The 19,293-nt window shown below is 36.8% G+C and overlaps 1 protein-coding gene across 9 annotated transcripts in view; it reads left to right on the top strand.

Annotated features, from left to right (window-relative positions):
- Positions 1-19,293, top strand: part of LOC133525534 (kinesin light chain) — an 88,028-nt gene that overhangs the window by 39,142 nt on the left and 29,593 nt on the right. For 5 of the 9 annotated variants that reach the window (XM_061861814.1, XM_061861820.1, XM_061861815.1 and 2 more), the window contains 2 exons: positions 2,165-2,302; positions 16,601-16,814. In XM_061861814.1, coding sequence (XP_061717798.1) covers positions 2,274-2,302; positions 16,601-16,814 — 243 coding nt within the window. In that variant the 5' untranslated portion in view covers positions 2,165-2,273. Of the gene's footprint in view, positions 1-2,164; positions 2,303-16,600; positions 16,815-19,293 lie in introns of those variants that run through there. The other 4 variants (XM_061861816.1, XM_061861818.1, XM_061861821.1 and 1 more) reach the window with 3 other exon arrangements.

The following is a 19,293-nucleotide window of genomic DNA, read 5'->3' as shown; positions in this document are numbered from 1 at the left end:
TTTGTTTATTTTGGACCGTAAATGAAATGATTAAGTGCTTTCACAACTGTAGGCTCAACAATATTACTGCGCAATGCGGCAACAGCGGTCAATTCAAATTTAAATACTTTTTGTTAAGTTTATTTTAATTAGATTCAACTGCATTTATATTAAGAATATAACTTTTACTAAATTTGGAATGAAACTCAGCGGAACATTCGAAAATAAAATCTAAGTCTCCTATCTTAATTGACTTTCTACTGTCTGACTAATTGCTATAAGTTGTTACTGTATCTGAAACAGTAAACAAAGCAGCTACAATTTATTTCAATTTCGTATTTCCTAACTCGTTTGTCACAAAACACTTCACAAATTATCTCCGTCCCAGACCCCTTTCCACGCGACAGTTTCCTCGCTTTGATTGATATGATATGATTGCTTAAAAACAAACAAACATCGATAACGGACGATCCAGGGATCAACGACACTCGAACCGCGTTGCGTAGGAGTCTCTATTTTAACATCGAGTTTGTACACCTCTCCTGCTCTGGCACACGCACATTGCGTATTGCTTTCGCACACGACGGAATTGTGCAAGAATTGGCAAGAGATATATTTTTCCTAATGTTATGTGCCAAAAACTACACGTGGATGACCTGAGGTAGATAGATAACTTTTACTTTTGAGTTGTCAAGTTTATTTTTTATTAACAAGGGAATTAGCCTTGAATAAATTTATCTTTTTTATCACTATCACTACACTTCATAAACCAAAGTCCCGCGCTACGCTACGTCTGTCTGAATTGTATGTTCGCGAAATACTCAGAAACTACTTAACGAATTTTTATGCGGTTTTCACCTATCAAAAGAGTGATTCTTGAGGTCTTAGGTATAATTTGTTAAGGTTTTGTGAAACCGGGACAGGTCGCTAGTAATAGCTAAAAGCCTAAACAAATATTACTTGCACGCTTCAAAACAGCAATATCTGTTTTTCCAACAAATGTATTCCGTCCTTTGTTAGCTAACCAAACATTGTCCTCGATTTCATTGATCAGGCTTTCAATAGACTGTCCAAAAGTCGATAACAATATTGTCAACAAAAGGTTTTTCGTTTATAACTTTTGACTACAGACCCTGAGGGACCTGTGTGAGTGTGTGTACTGTTTTCCACGTTTAAATATTTACTATATTTAATAGACTATTTGAAGAATAGTTATCTACACGCACCAACATTTATAAAAGAATCAAAAACATATCCATAAGTGGCCTTCTCGGACGAAACTGTTTTAAATGTAATCGGCATTCATCCTAAAATGAGAGACAAATAGTCATTCATTGTTCTTTCGAACGTAATACCATGAAAATAATCGAATAGTTTCCGAAATCTTGTTCCTTTTATGGATCTTGGATATCATTACGTAAACTGCAAAAATTCCCTTGCATTTCTTACCTCGTTTACACCAAAGTAAACGAGGTTCTTCAAAGCTTTAACGAATCTAGTTTCCAATTGTCGACAATTTCCCTGTTTCCTCGGTCAACTAGAGCACCGTCTGTTAACCTCTATCTCTTAATCCTTGGCACGCTCGCTGCAGCCCGGTTTCGATCTCGTGACCTGAATGCAGTCCCAATGCTGTCAACGCTCGACTCGAATAAAAGTTACGATAAGAAATCTTCAGGAAGTGAATTATTATATCAGGAAATGACTTTGTAGATTTAGTTAGTTGGAAGGAATAGTTGAGGATAGCTTTGCGATGATCGTATCTTTTAATATTAAGCGTCTTTGATATTCGACATCCAATCGCGTAGCCACTTAGAAAAATAAGTGTGACCTTAACGACTACTTATCAAAAATACTGACAAAACAACCAATTATGAAATTTGTAAACATGTAAAATAACGTTTATTTTTCAGTTAACATTTAACGGCGTTGTCATGCCCCGGTACTCCTACGTCACTCTTTAGAATGTAGCATATAAGTGAGTTACACAATTTTCACACACTCGGAATCATAACAACTTATGCGTTGTCCTCCAAGGCCGTCAGTGCCGTTTCGTGACCGGTGCCTATTTACCTGGCTAACTATTACTACGGTATTTTCTTCCTCATGTTATAAAAGAACGAGGACAAAATACCTTCGTTGTTGTTAATGTCTGATGACGCTTTTTTACAATACTATTTATTTTCAGTGTTTAGACGGGAATATTTAGATACGTTTTTTATTGAAGTGCTTGTGATACTAATACTCGTGTTGTGATGGGTGTGTAGTGGAATGGATATTTGTTGAAGCGGTTGATAATGTCGAAGACTCTCAACGCGTATAGAATGTAAGTATCAATATGAATTACTTGACCATTAACATGTTTTCTTCCTCATTAGCAACTATGTATGACCAAGACAATGCAGTGTGGGAAACGGTGATATTATAATGTATTTTAACATCTATCACACCTAGCCCTTTTCTGTCTCGTGGATAAATTTACAAAAGCAAGTACATAGTAATGTGTTTTCTTGATTAGACGTCGTTTTTGAATCACCATTGCCTATGTTCTCGTCAAATTTATAATTAAATTTATATCCTAGAATAGAAATTTCATTTACAAATACTTCGATCCTCGTTATTTAAGTCGAAGCTTCTAGATTTTCCCCACCATTAGTTGTAAACTTTACTAACTCTGAGACCTTTCGGTAAGTTCCAGTCTATTTTAAGGTTCGCGGTGCCCAATTTGGCGGAAACATTTTCTGCCTTAATGATCACACGATAGGAATTTATTCGAGGGTGATTCGAGGAATAGAAACATATAGATGGTTGCTTATGACCATAAGGCTGGATTTCGAGAATAAATTATACTTATCAACTGGACCACTGTGCTTTTTAAAAAGAATTGTGAATACGATAATAGGTTTTAAAAAAAACTTTTTATACTACGTCGGTGGCTAACAAGCATACGGGCCGCCTGATGTTAAGCAGTCACCGTAGCCTATGGACGCCTGCAACTCCAGAGATATTACATGCGCGTTGCCGACCCTTTAAAATCCTGTACTCTCCTTTTTTGAAGAACTCCATACTGTAGCCCCTCGGGAAAACCTCGGCAGGGAGCTCATTCCACAGCCGAAGCGTCCGCGGGAGGAAATTCCTCCTCAACCGTACAGTACGCGACCATTTAGGTTCTAGGGTGGAGGATGTCAGTGAAATTAAATTTTCAGTCAGAACTTTTTTGCTGAAAGTTTTTCTCGTTACGTTTAAGCGCATTAACTTTTTCGTTTCAATTAAACCTTTTCGTTTACCGCCGTTTTTGTTACATTTGTTCAGAATCAAAATGAGACCATCCCTTTTTAACTGAGTGATATCAATACTTACAATCGACTACAAAGGAAATAGTTGTTTAAACTTGTTAAACAACTATTGAGTGTGTTATTGTTTGTGGTGAGTGTGTGTAGATTAATTTGGGCATTTGGCTCGCTTAGCTGCTTCTGCTGGCTGATAAAACCCAATATTAATTCACTAAAATAAAACTCACTTACATTATGAGCATAATGCTTTCACAGCTACTCCATATTTATTGTGTACTTTCGCCGCCTCCCTAGTCCTACGTTATGATTATTGTTCGTAATGACTTGTGGAATGTCTCATCATTAGTCCGTGATGGGACGAGATGGACTGAGATCTTATCGTCATTTTTAAAATGAGTGGGATACTTCAATTTTGAAATGCTGTCTTTTGGAGCGCACTGAGATGAAACAAATTCAATCAATTAGTCATTTATTTATTATATAAACTATATGGGATCGTTCGTTTTGGTAACACGAATTGTCAAATCGTTCGCAGGTACTCGAACAAGAATACAATTTAATACGGCAGGATGTAGGGTTATCACTTAGTTTCAAATCCTGGTAAGGGCATTTATTCGTGTGATGAGCATGGATATTTGTTCCTGAGTCATGGGTGTTTTCTATGTATTTAAGTATTTATAAATATTTATATATTATATATATCGTTGTCTAAGTACCCTCAACACAAGCCTTATTGAGCTTACTGTGGGACTTAGTCAATTTGTGTACTAATGTCCTATAATATTTTTATTTATTTAGTTTCATCTGTTTTGTTCAGCATCTGACGTTTTGTGTCCTGCATTTACAGTTACAGTATATTTCAGACGGCGACAGGCCTGTAAACGATACCTATCGAAGCCATATTTCTCCTCCTATTATTATCTATTAAACTCCCCACTTGTAGATGTATTTTACACCCCGATATCTACAGGTTTATTACGCACATAAATTCCAATAATGCCTTCAACCACATCTCTCAAGACAGTTCCGTCAAATCGATCTTCACTTGAAGCGTAATAATGAAATGCCTGCTTCAAGGTTGAATTCCCTATCAAGTCTGATCTGAGCCGACAATTTCCCGGGAAGGTTCAAGGATGCCAGACCTTTTACCAAGGACACTGGAGGAGAGGAAATATCGTTTTATTAGAAATGCGGCGAGGTAACGGAGAGTTTTCACATTATTTTCTTTGTATTTGTTTGTTTAAATGACAGGGAATTTTGTGTAAATACACGTGCATGTCGTGCATGCATTTATGAACTCTGAATATTCGCTTCGCATATTAAAGCATCTTCGCATATCAAGGAGAAGCTTAAAAAATTGTGGCTTTCCGATACTTTGGTTACGACTTCCTAGTTCTTTGGAGTACTTCTACTTTTTTAATTTCCTTTACTTTTCTGGTTCGAATTCATATTTATTTATATTATATATTGAATATTTATTTATTTTTATTTATATATATATATGTATGCATTATTTTATGGTTATTTTTCTATCTATGTATATTTGTATCAATGTGTATTCAAAACGTGCATTTCATTAATTTCAGTGATTGTACACTTTTGTTTGTGTTTGTCATTCATTCACCGTTACTTCTGTTTTACTCATTTCCTCAAAGGTTAACTGGAAGAGATCCCATACAGGGATAAGTTCGCCTTTGTTGTATTTAATTTACTCTGTAACTGTGTTTTTCGTGTTTTTATTTCTATGTACAATAAAGTATATACATACATACATACATACATACATAAAGGGGAGTGTACGTTAAAATGGTTATTTTTTAGCAGATGGGCAAATACAACTACCACATGTTTGATGAATTCCTATCATAATTTTTGTCCTTAAAGATATTGTTTGCAAGTAGGAAAGCGGACCCTAGCAAAGGTCGGGAACGGTAGAGTAGATAGAAGACTAACGATTTTGTTTTCTAATATCTCTTAAAAACAGTGATGTAGAAATTAATGGCGTTTAATTTTGAAGGTGGCAAGCTACCTGTTTAATATTTATCTTATTATTTTCTGTTTCCGTTTTGCTAAAAACGACGTACTTTCAATCTCATCAAATATTTTTAAATTATCTATAATTCTATATATCCAATATTTTTTTGGCAGTTATACGAGTATGCTCATTGCTCGTAACATCGTTGCTTTCTCAGATCCTTAACAGTCGTCGTATTCACGAAAGAAGACCCAACTAAATCTTCAAAATTGCTTTACAAATTGGCCGTCCCTCGCCGCTAACCATTTCCAAAGCCTTAAAGGCATAAACCAGCCGATATCCCGGCTGAGTAATGTTTAATGCTAGCCTGGCGTTGTCTAGACAGATCGATTCTCTGTCCACGCTTTAATTACGTTAGCTGTATCCTTTTACGATGATCCTAGCGAAGGGTCATTTGCCTGCTCATTCGCGACTCATTGGTTTTGAGAAATTGTTGTCGGTGATTGATACGATGATGCTTTACTTTAATCATAGACTATCGTTACGATTATCTTTATCATCATGAGCATGAATCATATTGTATGAATTAGATAATACTTAACAACATTCGTATTTTACTTTTGCAAACTTTTTACTGGAAATTGCACAGCTAAAACATATCTTCAAAATTTCGATCGCGTTTGCAGTCCCGCAAATCCAATAGCGTGTATTCTGTATACAGCTTTCTCTAACGTTGTTTCGCTGGCTCGTGTCCAAACGCGTTCCCTTATTCATAAAACCCACAAAAAACCGCGTCAGTAAACTCCTCACTCCCCTAACCCTCGTTTTTCACGAGTTTCCATTTCCATTTGTTATGTCTGGCTTTACCGGTAACATTTTGTTAATTGAAGTCTTGTGTTACAATTTACCTTCTCTCATTTCACAGCTATTACTGTTGGGTGCAATAAACTTCATTATACTTTTGAGTGTACATTTGCAGCGCATTTCTGGTGCAAAGTTGAGAAATACACAGTTTGAAAATGCAGTTTCTGACTTTAGCTAACTTCTGTAAAAGGCAGTAAATCATCCTGATAAACAAGTGTGTTTTAGCGAAAACTCTGAAACGAGCAAGAGGGTTGTCGCCCCTCGTTGCCATGGCGATGGGTATTTTATGCGCTCCACGTCGCGCCCCCGGGGGGAGGATTCGGCAAGGCCCGTCCTAAGGCTGTTTGGGTGACTTTAGGGTTATGATAGCCGTGTTGACTTGATCTTTTATCGATACGAGGTCTCGTGTTTGAGGCTTTGTATGCCTTGGCGTTGATTACATTTGACCATGTTGATTTTATAAGAATATGCGTTTGTGTTCAAAGCAACGTTATTTATGCTTCATACGCATACTGTGCAGTTGTTTTATTCACCTGGTTTTACTTATCCCATTTTTGCTAGTTCAGTCCTCAGTATAACACTCTTACAGTAGATGTCGCTAGGGCCTCCCTAAGGCTCTTATATGGTGAAAATATTCGCTGGATTGGGTAAGTAGGTATAGCTCAGATGGTTCGCACTGGTTCACGTGGTATCGCACTGTGCTAGCCATCCAGTCGTGGGTTCAAGTCCAATCCAAGGCAGTGAATTTTTCCACTTTTAGTTTGTTTCTAAGCTTAATAGCATCGTTCGCAGACGTTTCTGCTTGATACAAAATTAATTCAGTCCGAAGTATCGAAAATGGAGACTATGAGATCGTGTTTTATTTTTAATATAAAAATTCCTACCTTTATTTACAACTGAATTATTAAGCTGTTTGATAGTTGATAGGTTTCCAACTAGCCCTATTCGTGCTCATGACTGAAATAAAAATAGAGTTCTATACGTTAAGTGGCAGACTATTGACCCGACATTTAAATATTTTCTATAGTCGCGTGCCGCCGGCTCGGAAGCAACTAAAATTACTCTTTTGTCACGGTTTTCTGTAAGTGAAATAAGTTCGTTCAATATGCTAGTATTTTATTTACCGACTTTCCCATATTATGAATATTTAAATATTTAATAGCGTTCATTTGGATGATTTGTAACTAATAACCTGGATACCCTGAATATTTTTCTTGTAAAATTCGGGTTTATCGATTTGGTTTGTTTTTTGAGGACATCTGATATATAGCCAATTATATGATATAATTTGACCTTTCCCTATTTGAAATAAATGTTTAACTTTAGTGCATTACTAGATACAAATGAATCTATGTTCGCTTGCAGAAATATCTGACGTAATATAATATATCCGTCCTGACTTTATAATGTGTTTTAACTTTGATAGATTACATCCTTCATCTATATCTTCAAGTCGTGATGTTTCAACCAGTTCTAAACCAGTTTCTGTTCACCTGTCAATGTATCTGCTTGTTTTTACACAGCAGGTGCTAACTTAATCTTCCGTATGCATTTCCACTTCATTGTCGACTGCTGCTAGACAGGTGGTTACTCTATACTCGTTTACTGAGAATATCCTTATTTTGCTAATGCTAATACTTGTCTTTCAAGGATATTAGGGCTCGAGTTTCTGTTAATAGTGATGGTGAAGATGGATATGGATTGAGAATAAGTTCTTTGGTCAAAACATGTTTTAATGCTACGCATCTGTCTATGTGGTATACTAATTATCGGTCTTCGATTTTCTTGTCGATTATTTACTAGTGGCTCTGTGAGAAGTAGACCTCGCGTTAAGTTTAGAAAATGTAAAAGTGAAAAATACTTAGTGGGTTAATTTTGTCGTTGTCACAGTGAACTCGCAATGGTCTTAAGCGCCATAGATGCTATTGGCGCTTAAGTCCGACTGGACTGGATCGACAAAAAAATATTTAATCATAGAATCTGGCCACAAAATTTCACGAGGATCGGTTAAGAATTGCGACCTGTAGAGGAGAACATCCGGACATATGAAAGCAAAATGCCCGCGTAAAAACGGGAGACCTTCGCTAACACTACGGTCAATTAAATTAGTTAGAAATATAGCGGCATTCGTTCACATATTTAATACAGTAGACGTTACTTTGTGAAAATAACCAACTAACAAGGCATACCTAAGCTCAGGCCGCCGCCAAAGACGGCATTTTTAATTTACGTTGGTCCGAAGTTTTGCAAGTACAAGATTATATTTTGCTTCCAGACATGCTGAATTAAATATAAGGCGCTCAGAATATGAAAATAAATATCTGTAGAGTCAGACCAAGATAAGTTGGCAGCGATTTTGATAGCCCAGACGGTGCACGTGTTATTTTAAACGTCAAATTTCTATGAAATTATGACGTTTACTTGACACTTGCACCATCTGGGCTATCAAAATACTGGTCTGACTCATATGTAGAATTTACAACTAATGTGCTTTATATCGGTAATTCTATAAAAAACTAAATGATAACTTTGGATGAAAAGGTTTATTTAATATTTCTCCTTTCTAATTTTGCTATGCAAACATATCGAAGCAATATTAAAGTATCCTTTTACATTTACTGCATGTGTCACTCTAAATCTGATACTTATGTACATTGTAAAGCACCATTTAAAGGGCAATGTTTTAGGTCATTAAATTTTCTAATATTTAACGTCTATCCGAACACTTCAGTAAAACATCCTTAAGCGGCTATAGCTATGTTTTTTTGTGTTATAGAAGTATCAACATTAATTTATACTCACTTTCATGTTAAAAAAAACTTCATCCTGAAATCCTCATCAACGTTGAAATATTCAAGTGGAATGCAAAATTCCCGCGCAACGCCGTCGGCTTCGTTATCTTGAAATATCCTCTGTCTCGTAATGTTTCCTTTTTAACGTGCACCGCACTATACGGAATTAGATTACACATTATTCAAATTCCTTTCATTATTTCGCATATTAGCAGTTAAATTACCCTTTGTGAACCTTATTTGCAACATAATATGGTCTAGCATTGATCAATCAAGTTGCTGTTACACCTTATTTGAAGTGCAAGCAGCTTGGTCGGCCGCCAAACTATTTAACTGTTTACTTTTTGTATATTTATAATGCGAACAACCTTGCCATATTCAGTGTAACCGTTACCGCACGCGCGAAAATTATAAATATACAAGCAAATAGAATACTGATCGACAGATAGAACGGCAGGAAGCACTATTGACCCCAATTTTTGAGCGTAATACAAAAACTGTTTGAATATTTATCACCTCTAAATATGAGCACGTACGTTTTTGCATTTGCTATTCGTTTTGAATTTAAAGTACCAGGGTATCAGAGTGATTGAGGGTAGTGATTAGCCCGGGATATTCCCATTCCTTGGATGATTCCGAAAAATATATTTAAGACAAGAAACTGATGGGCTTATCACAAAATGACTGAATGTCGCTTTCGTTTGTTCCAAAGTTTTATCAGTTTTATTAAATTTTAGTTGTTACTCGTTTATTGAACAAATAAGTCGTTTTGTTGTTTATATTAGGAATATAAATTGTGAATGATAATTAATTAATATTTAAGTTTACGAAACCTTGTTTGTCCATTTAAGTTATTTAAATATATTCAGTTTATTCAACAGTATAACGAGTATTATCGCAATATAAAGAAATATTCCCAGCTAACTTGAGAATTTACTTTCATAATACATGGTGATTTTATTGTTACCTGAGCATTCTTTCAGTAGTGATATGTAGTATGTTTTCCTATGGTCCAACCCCAGGAACTTATCTCAGTTTTAAGTGAAACAAGTATACCTTTTAACTATCGTATTGGTATTAAATCGGCCGATCGTGAAATTCGTAGGCATATCGTGAAACGTAAAAAATCTTGGTCTCGTTCCTTGAGTCGACGCGCGGGGCTCCTATTTCTGGACAGTTTATCCTTCGGGCATCTGAACCAATCTTATGAACCTATCCTGCCTATCTATTGGTTTAATGTGACTGCCGTCAAAACATTACGATTTGCCTGGATTTGCATCGGCCACCGACATTAACATTTCCCATTCAGGCACATTACTCCTAGCGAACAGCTCATCACTAAATCGACACTGGATCAACATGTCATTTAGTCCCACGTTCTCACGGGGCGTTTCCTAGGGCTTTCGTAACATTCATTTCCACCTATTTAGTGATGAAACCGGGTGCGGCTCTTCCTGTATTATTATGCCTTCCTGGTACCTTTGTATAAGCATGTTTGTTTATTTACATATATCGATCAGTGTTATTGATTAATTGATTACCCTTTTAATCTTTAAAACGGCCTCTCGCGAATTTTATGACCACAGAATAACTTTAAAACGATCCAGAGGCCGTAAGTTCAAGTCTCACCGAAGACAGTAATTTTTCCACTTTTAAATTTATTCTAAGCTTAAGTTCTATAACTGTCAAGTCGTGCTTAGAGCGAATAACGAAACACTTTTCTCTGCAAGACATCGCCGTGTGTTGACATTTAAGACGTTCTCAAATGTAATTTTTCACGGTAATTCCGTCTTGGTTGCATTGAATAACATGCTCCAATTTAATCATGACGGCCTTTAGGTAACGTCAAAACGTGGAATTGACCAATCACAACTTTGTACGTTTTATGTAACGTACCTCAATGGTTGCATGTTGTCACGAAGGTTTACCAATATCTACATGAAAATAAGTACATAGAATCGAATGAATGGTTATATAAGACTGTTTTATACTACTAGAAGCGTTAATGTACTGAATCGTAGCTGAGATACAATTTTTTTTTTGACGCTTTATCATGAGCTCATGAGTCATAGTTCTGAATCTAGAGAGCACTAAAAACTAAAAATATCTTACATTCAATTTTAAGTCTTTGATTGAAGATATAAAACAAAGATTTATTCGAGACTTGTCCACTACATAATTGACACGCAACAGTCAACAACTTTATCTATTAGATATAATCTCTGTGCGGTTCAAGAGGAATTTCCTCCCGCGGCCGCTCCGGCTGTGGAATGAGCTCCCTTCCGAGGTTTTCCCGAGGGTCTACAGTATGGGGTTCTTCGAAAAAGGAGTGTACAGGTTTTTAAAGCGTCGGCAACGCGCATGTAACACCTCTGGAGTTGCAGGCGTCCATAGGCTGTGGTGACTGCTTACCATCAGGCGGGCCGTATGCTTGTTTGCCACCGTCGTGGTATAAAAAAAAATAATAATAATAATACGTCCCGATAGCCGTTTCAGGGAACGGTCTCATAGCGAAGAGTCTCGACCAACACCTTGAGAGACTCTCGCTAGGTGGTTGGATCAAGGGTCAGATGCAGAAGGCGGTTCCTCTCTCTGTGGCCCTGACCACCGGCAGGTTTTTTATAATGTGTTTATATCTTTTGTATTGTTTTGTAAGTGTTTTTATATTTTACTTTTATATACATATTGTAAAAAACCTAACGTAAGAAAAAAAATTTAATAAAGGGAATAATAATAAAACCATCAAAGTGAATCTTGCATAAATCAATTTAGGAACGTATCTTTGACACTAATATCTTCAAAATAATCTATAGATCATCTATGATCGTGTCAGCGAGTTATCATTATTGACAATCACATGCATTCGAGATCTAATAACTGGTTTTTATCGATTATTATTAATACTTATATTAGCTTTGTTAAAGTTGACAATATAATAGGCCTTTCATGACGTTCATTTCATGTATCGTATAAGACAAGTTTAATGGACATATCAACTTTCTCTATTGAACTTATGAAGCCATCAACTTTTTTTTTAAATCAATCTGAGATTATATTTGACATTGATTTCTACATTGAAGAGCAATGCATCAAGCTGTCGTTGGTTACAATGGACTGGGTTAATGTTAATGACAAGTGCTTTCGCAAATGCATCTTTGCCTTTCTCTGTTCCGTTTAGTAAAATGGCGGTGAAATCTTAGTGATTATTTATCTACTTAGTGTAATGCATGTTAGATATACACCGTGTTTTTATTGAGTTCCGTTAACTTCTGGGTATCGGTAAGTACGTTAAGGGAAACTAAATGGCATAGTTAATTTAAACAAAAAGCTTTTTTTTTTCAACTGTGACATATCAATGTCATTTCGGACATCAATCGTCCGAGATAGTATTTACGTTTAGTAGCAAATGTGGTATCTCATATTAAACACTAATCAAAATGTAAACAGGCCCTAAGGCAAGTGTACACGCTCGTAAGGGCCTTATAAGATAAAAAATAAATATTAATTGATTATCTCCGAAATGGAATTTATTAGAATACCGGTGTCTTTGAGAAAGTTACTTAATTTAAGCTTAGGGATGCACTCTTGAAATTAACGGAAAAAAAAAACACGGTGTATAATGCATTTGTGCATGTAAGTGTAAAAACCTACTTTCTATATGAATAAAAATTATAAATAAACACTATTTATTCAAATTCAGATCACGCCACTGTCTCAATACTGACTGGTACAGTCACGTCTGAAAATATCGGTACGAAAAATGTGGCAAAAATATGTATCCACTACCTTAATATATGGGCAATAAAGTCGTGTATGCATAATTTTGGCACTTTTTTCGTATCGATATATTCAGACGTGACCGTACAAAGTGTGTGATGTAGCCTAAATTCTAACGATTTCCTAGCCTAACTAGTTGGTAGTGACACTGTCCACGAAGCAGGAGCTCCCGGGTTCAAATCTTGGTACGGACATTTATTTGTATGTTTATCACAGATATTTGTTCCAGAGTCATGTATATTTTATATGTACATATTTAAGTACCTATTTATCTACAGCTATCTATTACGTATACCGTCGTCTAGTAACCACAGTACTTACAAGCCTTATTGAGCTTACTGTGGGACTTGGTCGATCTGTGTAAGATTGTTGCATAGTATTTTATTTATTACTTAAATTAATTTTCGAATCTATTCTATCGCTGGCTATAATTTAGGGCTAATCAAGACGGCACGCGAACTCTGCATGCGATTTTAGTTACATTGCGGACTATTGAGGTTACAACTAATTCGGCCGACCGATCATGTACCGCAATGTAATGAAACTCGCATGCGAATTCTCGTACCGTCTAAATTAACCCTTATAAAGACAATAGAACTAACATATTTATATTGCGACTAAATGAAGTAGCCATCTCTGTTGTTCTATTTAAAACCGTTTTGCACCAATTACAGCGTTAATCCGAACATCTGCGCAGCACGTGCGCGAAGGTACTAACCTAGTACCACAGTTCTCTCCGTGGCTTGTCGTGTTTGTATGGCTGCGTCACGTTCGATTGCAATATTAAGGAAAGAGACGCAACAAGAAAATAAGACATGTTGGTGGTAACTTAGCATTTCAATTGCTTTCCGAGCAGTCTTGAGCGAACTAGGAGACATATTGCAAACTTGGAAATTCGAATCGTCATCTCACACGCGACCTAGCATCCGCAAATCTAGGGGAAAACGTCAATTCACTACATAAAACTACTCCAAAACTAAAAACTACTGAACGGATTTTTATACGACTTTCATCTATCAATAGAGTGTCTTGAGGAAGGTTTAGGCATATAACTTGTTAAGGTTTTGTGTAAATTGGTTGAAACATAACTATGTTGTCGGAAAAATCACGCTGTCTAGGAGCTTTAATCGAAAACGCTGCCTAATCCGTTTGAGCCATAACAACACAATGTATGGTGGGGTTGTCTCTCAAATTAAATACGTCAGTTATATTAATCATTTCATACAGATTACAATGTTCCCTTACACCATACTATTTAAATGAATGTTTCAGGAGTAATCGTAAATTAAAGTTTCATTTCGAGCCATATAACTTGAACGAAATGTCAAAGACGCTATCCGCAGTTAGTTCTAATTTTTACCACCTTATGCGCTGCGATCGCTTTACTTACCCCCACCATGCACTTCGCACGTAGCCAATAGTGCGTTCGCGTAACCAGTGGACATGCATGCATGCTCACGAGTTAATAGATGACTCACTGACAAGATTTATTATAACTTGCTTCTGCCCGCGACTTCGTGGGATGAACTTTCCCATGTCCTTGTCCTTCCTCGGGCCTCAAATTATTTTCATGCAAACTTTCATCCATTTTAATTTAGGGTTTTCAAGCTAGAAGAGGTAACAGACATAGTTTTTCACATTTGTAATATTAAGTAGGGAATGTACCTAAGTCTACAATAGTTTATCTAAAATATTCAAACGTACGGCCTTTTGTATGTAATCTTGCGTAATCTACTCTGATCTTGTTTTTGGAAGTGATAAGCTTGTCATAATAAGGATAACGATTATCATAATTTTATTACGGTACTACTGTGTGCTACGAAATTCGAATTTTAACATTCATAAGGTTACGCATGCACAAAACAAAAACAAAAAAGTTTGTTTAAAAAAAACTTTCTGGTTGTCTTCCTTAGGTTACGGAAATGTGAAATAAGTGTTTGGCAAAAATTTCATTTTTGGAACAAGCTTTTATCGCGGACTTTATTTTTCTTTCCACAGGCAACTAGAACTAATTGAGACACTTCTTAGGTTGCGTTATTTTATCACAGAGTGCAGAGTTCCTATAGCCACTTCCTGTCTCCATCATCAGATCAGCTCGATGATACCGTAATATTGAATTATCAGATTATCACCCGACTTACATATGTATGCAAATTTTCTGTTTCATCGGAAACCGGGAAGTGGATCAAATTTAACTTGCAAGATTTGATTACAGACAACGGGACAGGTGAAAGTAAATAAAAGCTTGTAAATAGTTAATTAATAACTACTATCTTGACGATGTAAAAATGTCATACAAAGTCATATTTTGACACAGATACACTGCAACTTTAAGAGGAAAGGGGACGGCCGTTTCTCCATACAAACGTAGTCCCCATATTCCTTTCTGGATATTGACATTATGGAACATATTTTTACATAATTTGATATATATTAACCATTAACTATGCCCCCACCCTACGTTTGACTGTTTTAGATTTTTTAATTATTGTATAAATTAGGTGCGAAAAACAGTTTTCATACAAATTTTTGAATGCTGCTTATAATAAAAAAAATAAAAAAGGTTGATATACTTACAACAGATCGTATCAAAATCTTCTTAATACTGTTAATATCCAGAGAGAAAAATGAGGACTACATTTGTTTGAAAAGGCCATTTCGCGCGGGTCCTCCGCTTTCGTTGTAACTGCAACAATGAACACTAGTATAGTATAATTAAAATAAGAGAAAGGGAAACGAGTTGTGTTATGCTATGCTTACCTAGTGAGCACTCTGCTATTTAGTCTAGACTAGAAAGGGATAATTATGTTTACTAACTGCTTGTAACAACGCCTTGGCAATCTCTTTCTTTTTCAGCATAATTTCTTTAATGGCATTATCATTTAGGGAATATTTATGGTGTTATAATTGTTATAACTGAAAGGCGTTTCTTTAAAACGTCAAAAATGGCAGGCATTAATTTTGTTAGAGAAATGAATAAACAATAAGTATCAACTTCTGAAAGTTGATTGACGCAATTATTTACGAATCAGATTGAATTTCAAGGCGCATAATCTTTAATCGAATAATCGTAGATAACAATTCTGTCTCCGTTCCGCTCAATCGACTCCATGACAAGATTTATAAGGCATCTAATTTGTTTTGTCAAATCACTCGGATCGCTCTTTGATTAGATCTATCTGCAAACGAATGACTCATTCACACACTCATTCGGTCATTGTAGTAAAATTGATGTCATCGTATTGCGAACGCAGCGAAGGTTTGAACGATTGTGAATGTATATTGCTACACGCGATGTTGTTGTAATTTATATCATTATGTGAACTTATATCGTATTATACCTTTATCGTCATGCGTGATTGGGTACACATACGTCGAATGTGGAAGTTCTGCGCCACATCATTAACGAGTTTTTGTAGCAATCATGTTATGGTCAACTAGGTAATTATCGCTGAGAACATCCGAGGCGTACATTTACATTTAACGCGCTAACGCAACATATAATCAAAGCTTAGCTTTGAAAGTGTATTAGCAAGGAAAAGTAACAAATATTTTAGAGCATTTTTACAGTTTTACCAGTAAAGTTGCGTCCGCGAATATTCGACATCTTTGTCAGTATAAGTAAATCTTTTTGACATTGACCATACTGATGTATACATGTTGAAACCAAGCAATCGTGACCTAAGGAAGGTTTACGTGCCTTGCAGATTTTCCTTAGTCATTCTCTCTCAACAGAAGATTAAGTAGGAAAGCGGACCCTGGCGCTAGGCCGGGAAAACGCTAGGTTGATGAAGAAGAAGATTCTCTCTCAACAGAGTGGTCTGTTTATGTGGCTACTGTGGATAATGCAACTGCGTCATAATAGGACAAGTGGTAAATTTTGACGTACTTTTTTACTAAGCATTATTCTCTTTTGTTCACAGAAAGAAGATCGAATCGCTCGGCAGGATGACGGCGATGTCGCAGGAGGAGATGGTCGCCGGCGCGCGCACCGTCGCCGCGGGGCTCGAGGCCCTCAGGGCTGAACACGCTCAGCTATTGGCTGGGCTGGCGGCGAACACAGAGCATGAACATGAGAAGGCTGCACTGGTCAGGAAGAGCATCGATGCCATCGAACTCGGACTTGGAGAGGCACAGGTAAAAATAGTTCTTTGTCACGATTGAAGCGCTTAACATGATTTGACGGTGGCGCGTAACGTCGTGGGGCTTGAGGCCCTCAGGGCTGAACACGCTCAGCCATTGGCTGGGCTGGCGGCTCACACAGAGCATGAACATGACAAGGCTGCACTTGTGAGGAAGAGCATCGATGCTATCGAGCTCGGACGTGGGGAGGCAAAGAGCGCTTAAGGCGTCATCCATTAATTACGTCACATAAAATATACAGTTTTTGGACTTCCCCTGCCCCCTCGTTACGCCTATCTCTTTAACATGTACTGTCACATTTGGCATGACCCCGCTGAGAACACGGCGCTTCAAGCTCGCGTCCTCAATTGCAAAGGACCGAGCATCATTTAGGTAGTCTCCCGCAATTGCTAAAAGTGCGCTTCATGAATGGCCGGCGGCCTTCCACCATCCCAGTCTCTTAACAAAACAATTAAACAATAATAAAACGTTCAATTAGCAAACTACAAAGCCCGCTAATCCCTTCCTTTCACATTGCGCTGAAAGCGTCGGCCTCAATTGCAAAGGACCGCCGAGCATCATTTAGGTCGCCTGCCCGCGGCTGGAGAGCCTTTTGAATTTTACACCGCGCCAGATGGAAATTAACGGGGGCACTTGCAGGTGTATAATGTAGGGGCTGCTGGAGTAGTGTGGAATATTCATAGCTTGTTTATTCAGCAAATACGGCATAAGGTTTTATGAGTTTTTGACCGTAGTTCTCTTAAGCAAACCGATAAAAAATTTGGGAACAATATAGAAGACCTTGCTTATGTCACTAGATCGAAGACGCTAACCTTAATAACTTCATACCAACCGCCTCTTAACGTCTGCTCTGAAAATCGATGTTTACTTTGTTGTTTTATACACAACTTGACTGCTATTGCGGTTACATTCTACATTTTATAGACACTGTACCACAGACCACAAGTAAATATATACGTCCACGCAAATCTAGACCAGTAACTACGCCACATCACGTTCATTTGGTCACAGAATAAATTATAGTATTACCGTACAGAAATTACACTTCCTACTAAACCGAAGTTTGACAGCGATTCAGGGACGAATCATGCTGTCCCTTTATGAATCATGCTCTTTCTTTCGGCTATTTAGGGCTGTCAAAATTCAAGTAATTATCGTATCTGTCGTTGTGCACGCATAGGGCGTCAACTGGCGTCAAGTTGTGCCAACCCTAATAATTGCTTGGAGCAATGCTGAGTTGGACGGAGCCGAGAATGCCCGAAAGGAGGAGTCTCGCCACATTTATTTGGTACACGACATGACATGGATAGATAAAAAAACACAAACAAAACATATTATCTGGATAGATAATTTGTATCACTTTATGATCAGAACAGTAGTAGGAAGCACTTCGGTGTGTTAAATATACATTAGGATGCCGTAATTCATTTACTCTACGAGTGTTGGGATAATTTGTATTAATAATGATAGCTTGTGAAATGTACGTAAAGAAGAATAAGAGATACATTGATTCATTAGTACTGTCACTATCTTAAAAGGAAAACGAAGATAAATGACGGTCTACGGAACATAAGATTTAAACTTGGTCCCGTGTTCACAGACCGAAACAAACAGATACACATACTTCTGCCACTTTGCTCGTCTGTTTGACACGGGTCTCTAGTTCCAAGTTCCTTACGTACGTAGGATAAGAACTGCATGTATGTAGTATAGTTTAAAGGAGTATATTATAAGTAGCGTACGGACAAGTGGTGGCATTTTGAACAGAGCGGGAAATGGAGTCGCCTAGGGGCATTTTATGATTAAATGATTAACTATTACATGATTTTTCGGTGAGAGAGCAAGTGAAATAGATTTTATGAGTAAAGTAAATATCATATAAAATTTTAATGTATTCATTCAATCATCAAAAGTTAGTAGATAATAACTACTCCATTTCCTGCTCTGTTCAAAATGCCACCACTTGTCCGTACACTAATTATAAGTAAGCTTTAAAAGAGTATTTCATTTACAGGCTTGACAGTGTCGTATCGTGTCTTATAGTCAGCTTATTAGCATTAGAAAGAAGATTTTGACGTGACTGTTTATTGAAAAACACTTTTGAAAAATAAGTCACTGCAAATATGTAACAATTATCAATCATATACGAATTTTCACATTATTTTGTTTTCATAAGTAATGTTACTGATTTTTAAAAGGCGTTTTTGGGGTCATCTATTAATTATATCATACGTTTATGGGGACGGAGGGGGTAAAGAAAATGTGATACCTATGTTGTGACAAGGGTGAGGGGGAAGTCACAAACTTCGCGACGCCATTTTAACTTCATCAGTAACCGAAAATCTTTTCAATTTTTTTATTCGCTGTACAGTTCAGTAACGAGTTTTTGGAACGATAATAGTTTTTATTCGTTTAATTTTCATTCCTAAGCGGTTTTGTGGTATAAAATTAATAATATCTCTTTTAAAAAATA

The sequence above is a fragment of the Cydia pomonella genome, chromosome 15 (assembly GCF_033807575.1).
Source record: "Cydia pomonella isolate Wapato2018A chromosome 15, ilCydPomo1, whole genome shotgun sequence".
NCBI classification, from domain to species: domain Eukaryota; kingdom Metazoa; phylum Arthropoda; class Insecta; order Lepidoptera; family Tortricidae; genus Cydia; species Cydia pomonella.
The sequence above is the reverse complement of the archived record's forward strand: the minus strand, read 5'-3'. Positions and strand labels throughout refer to the sequence as shown.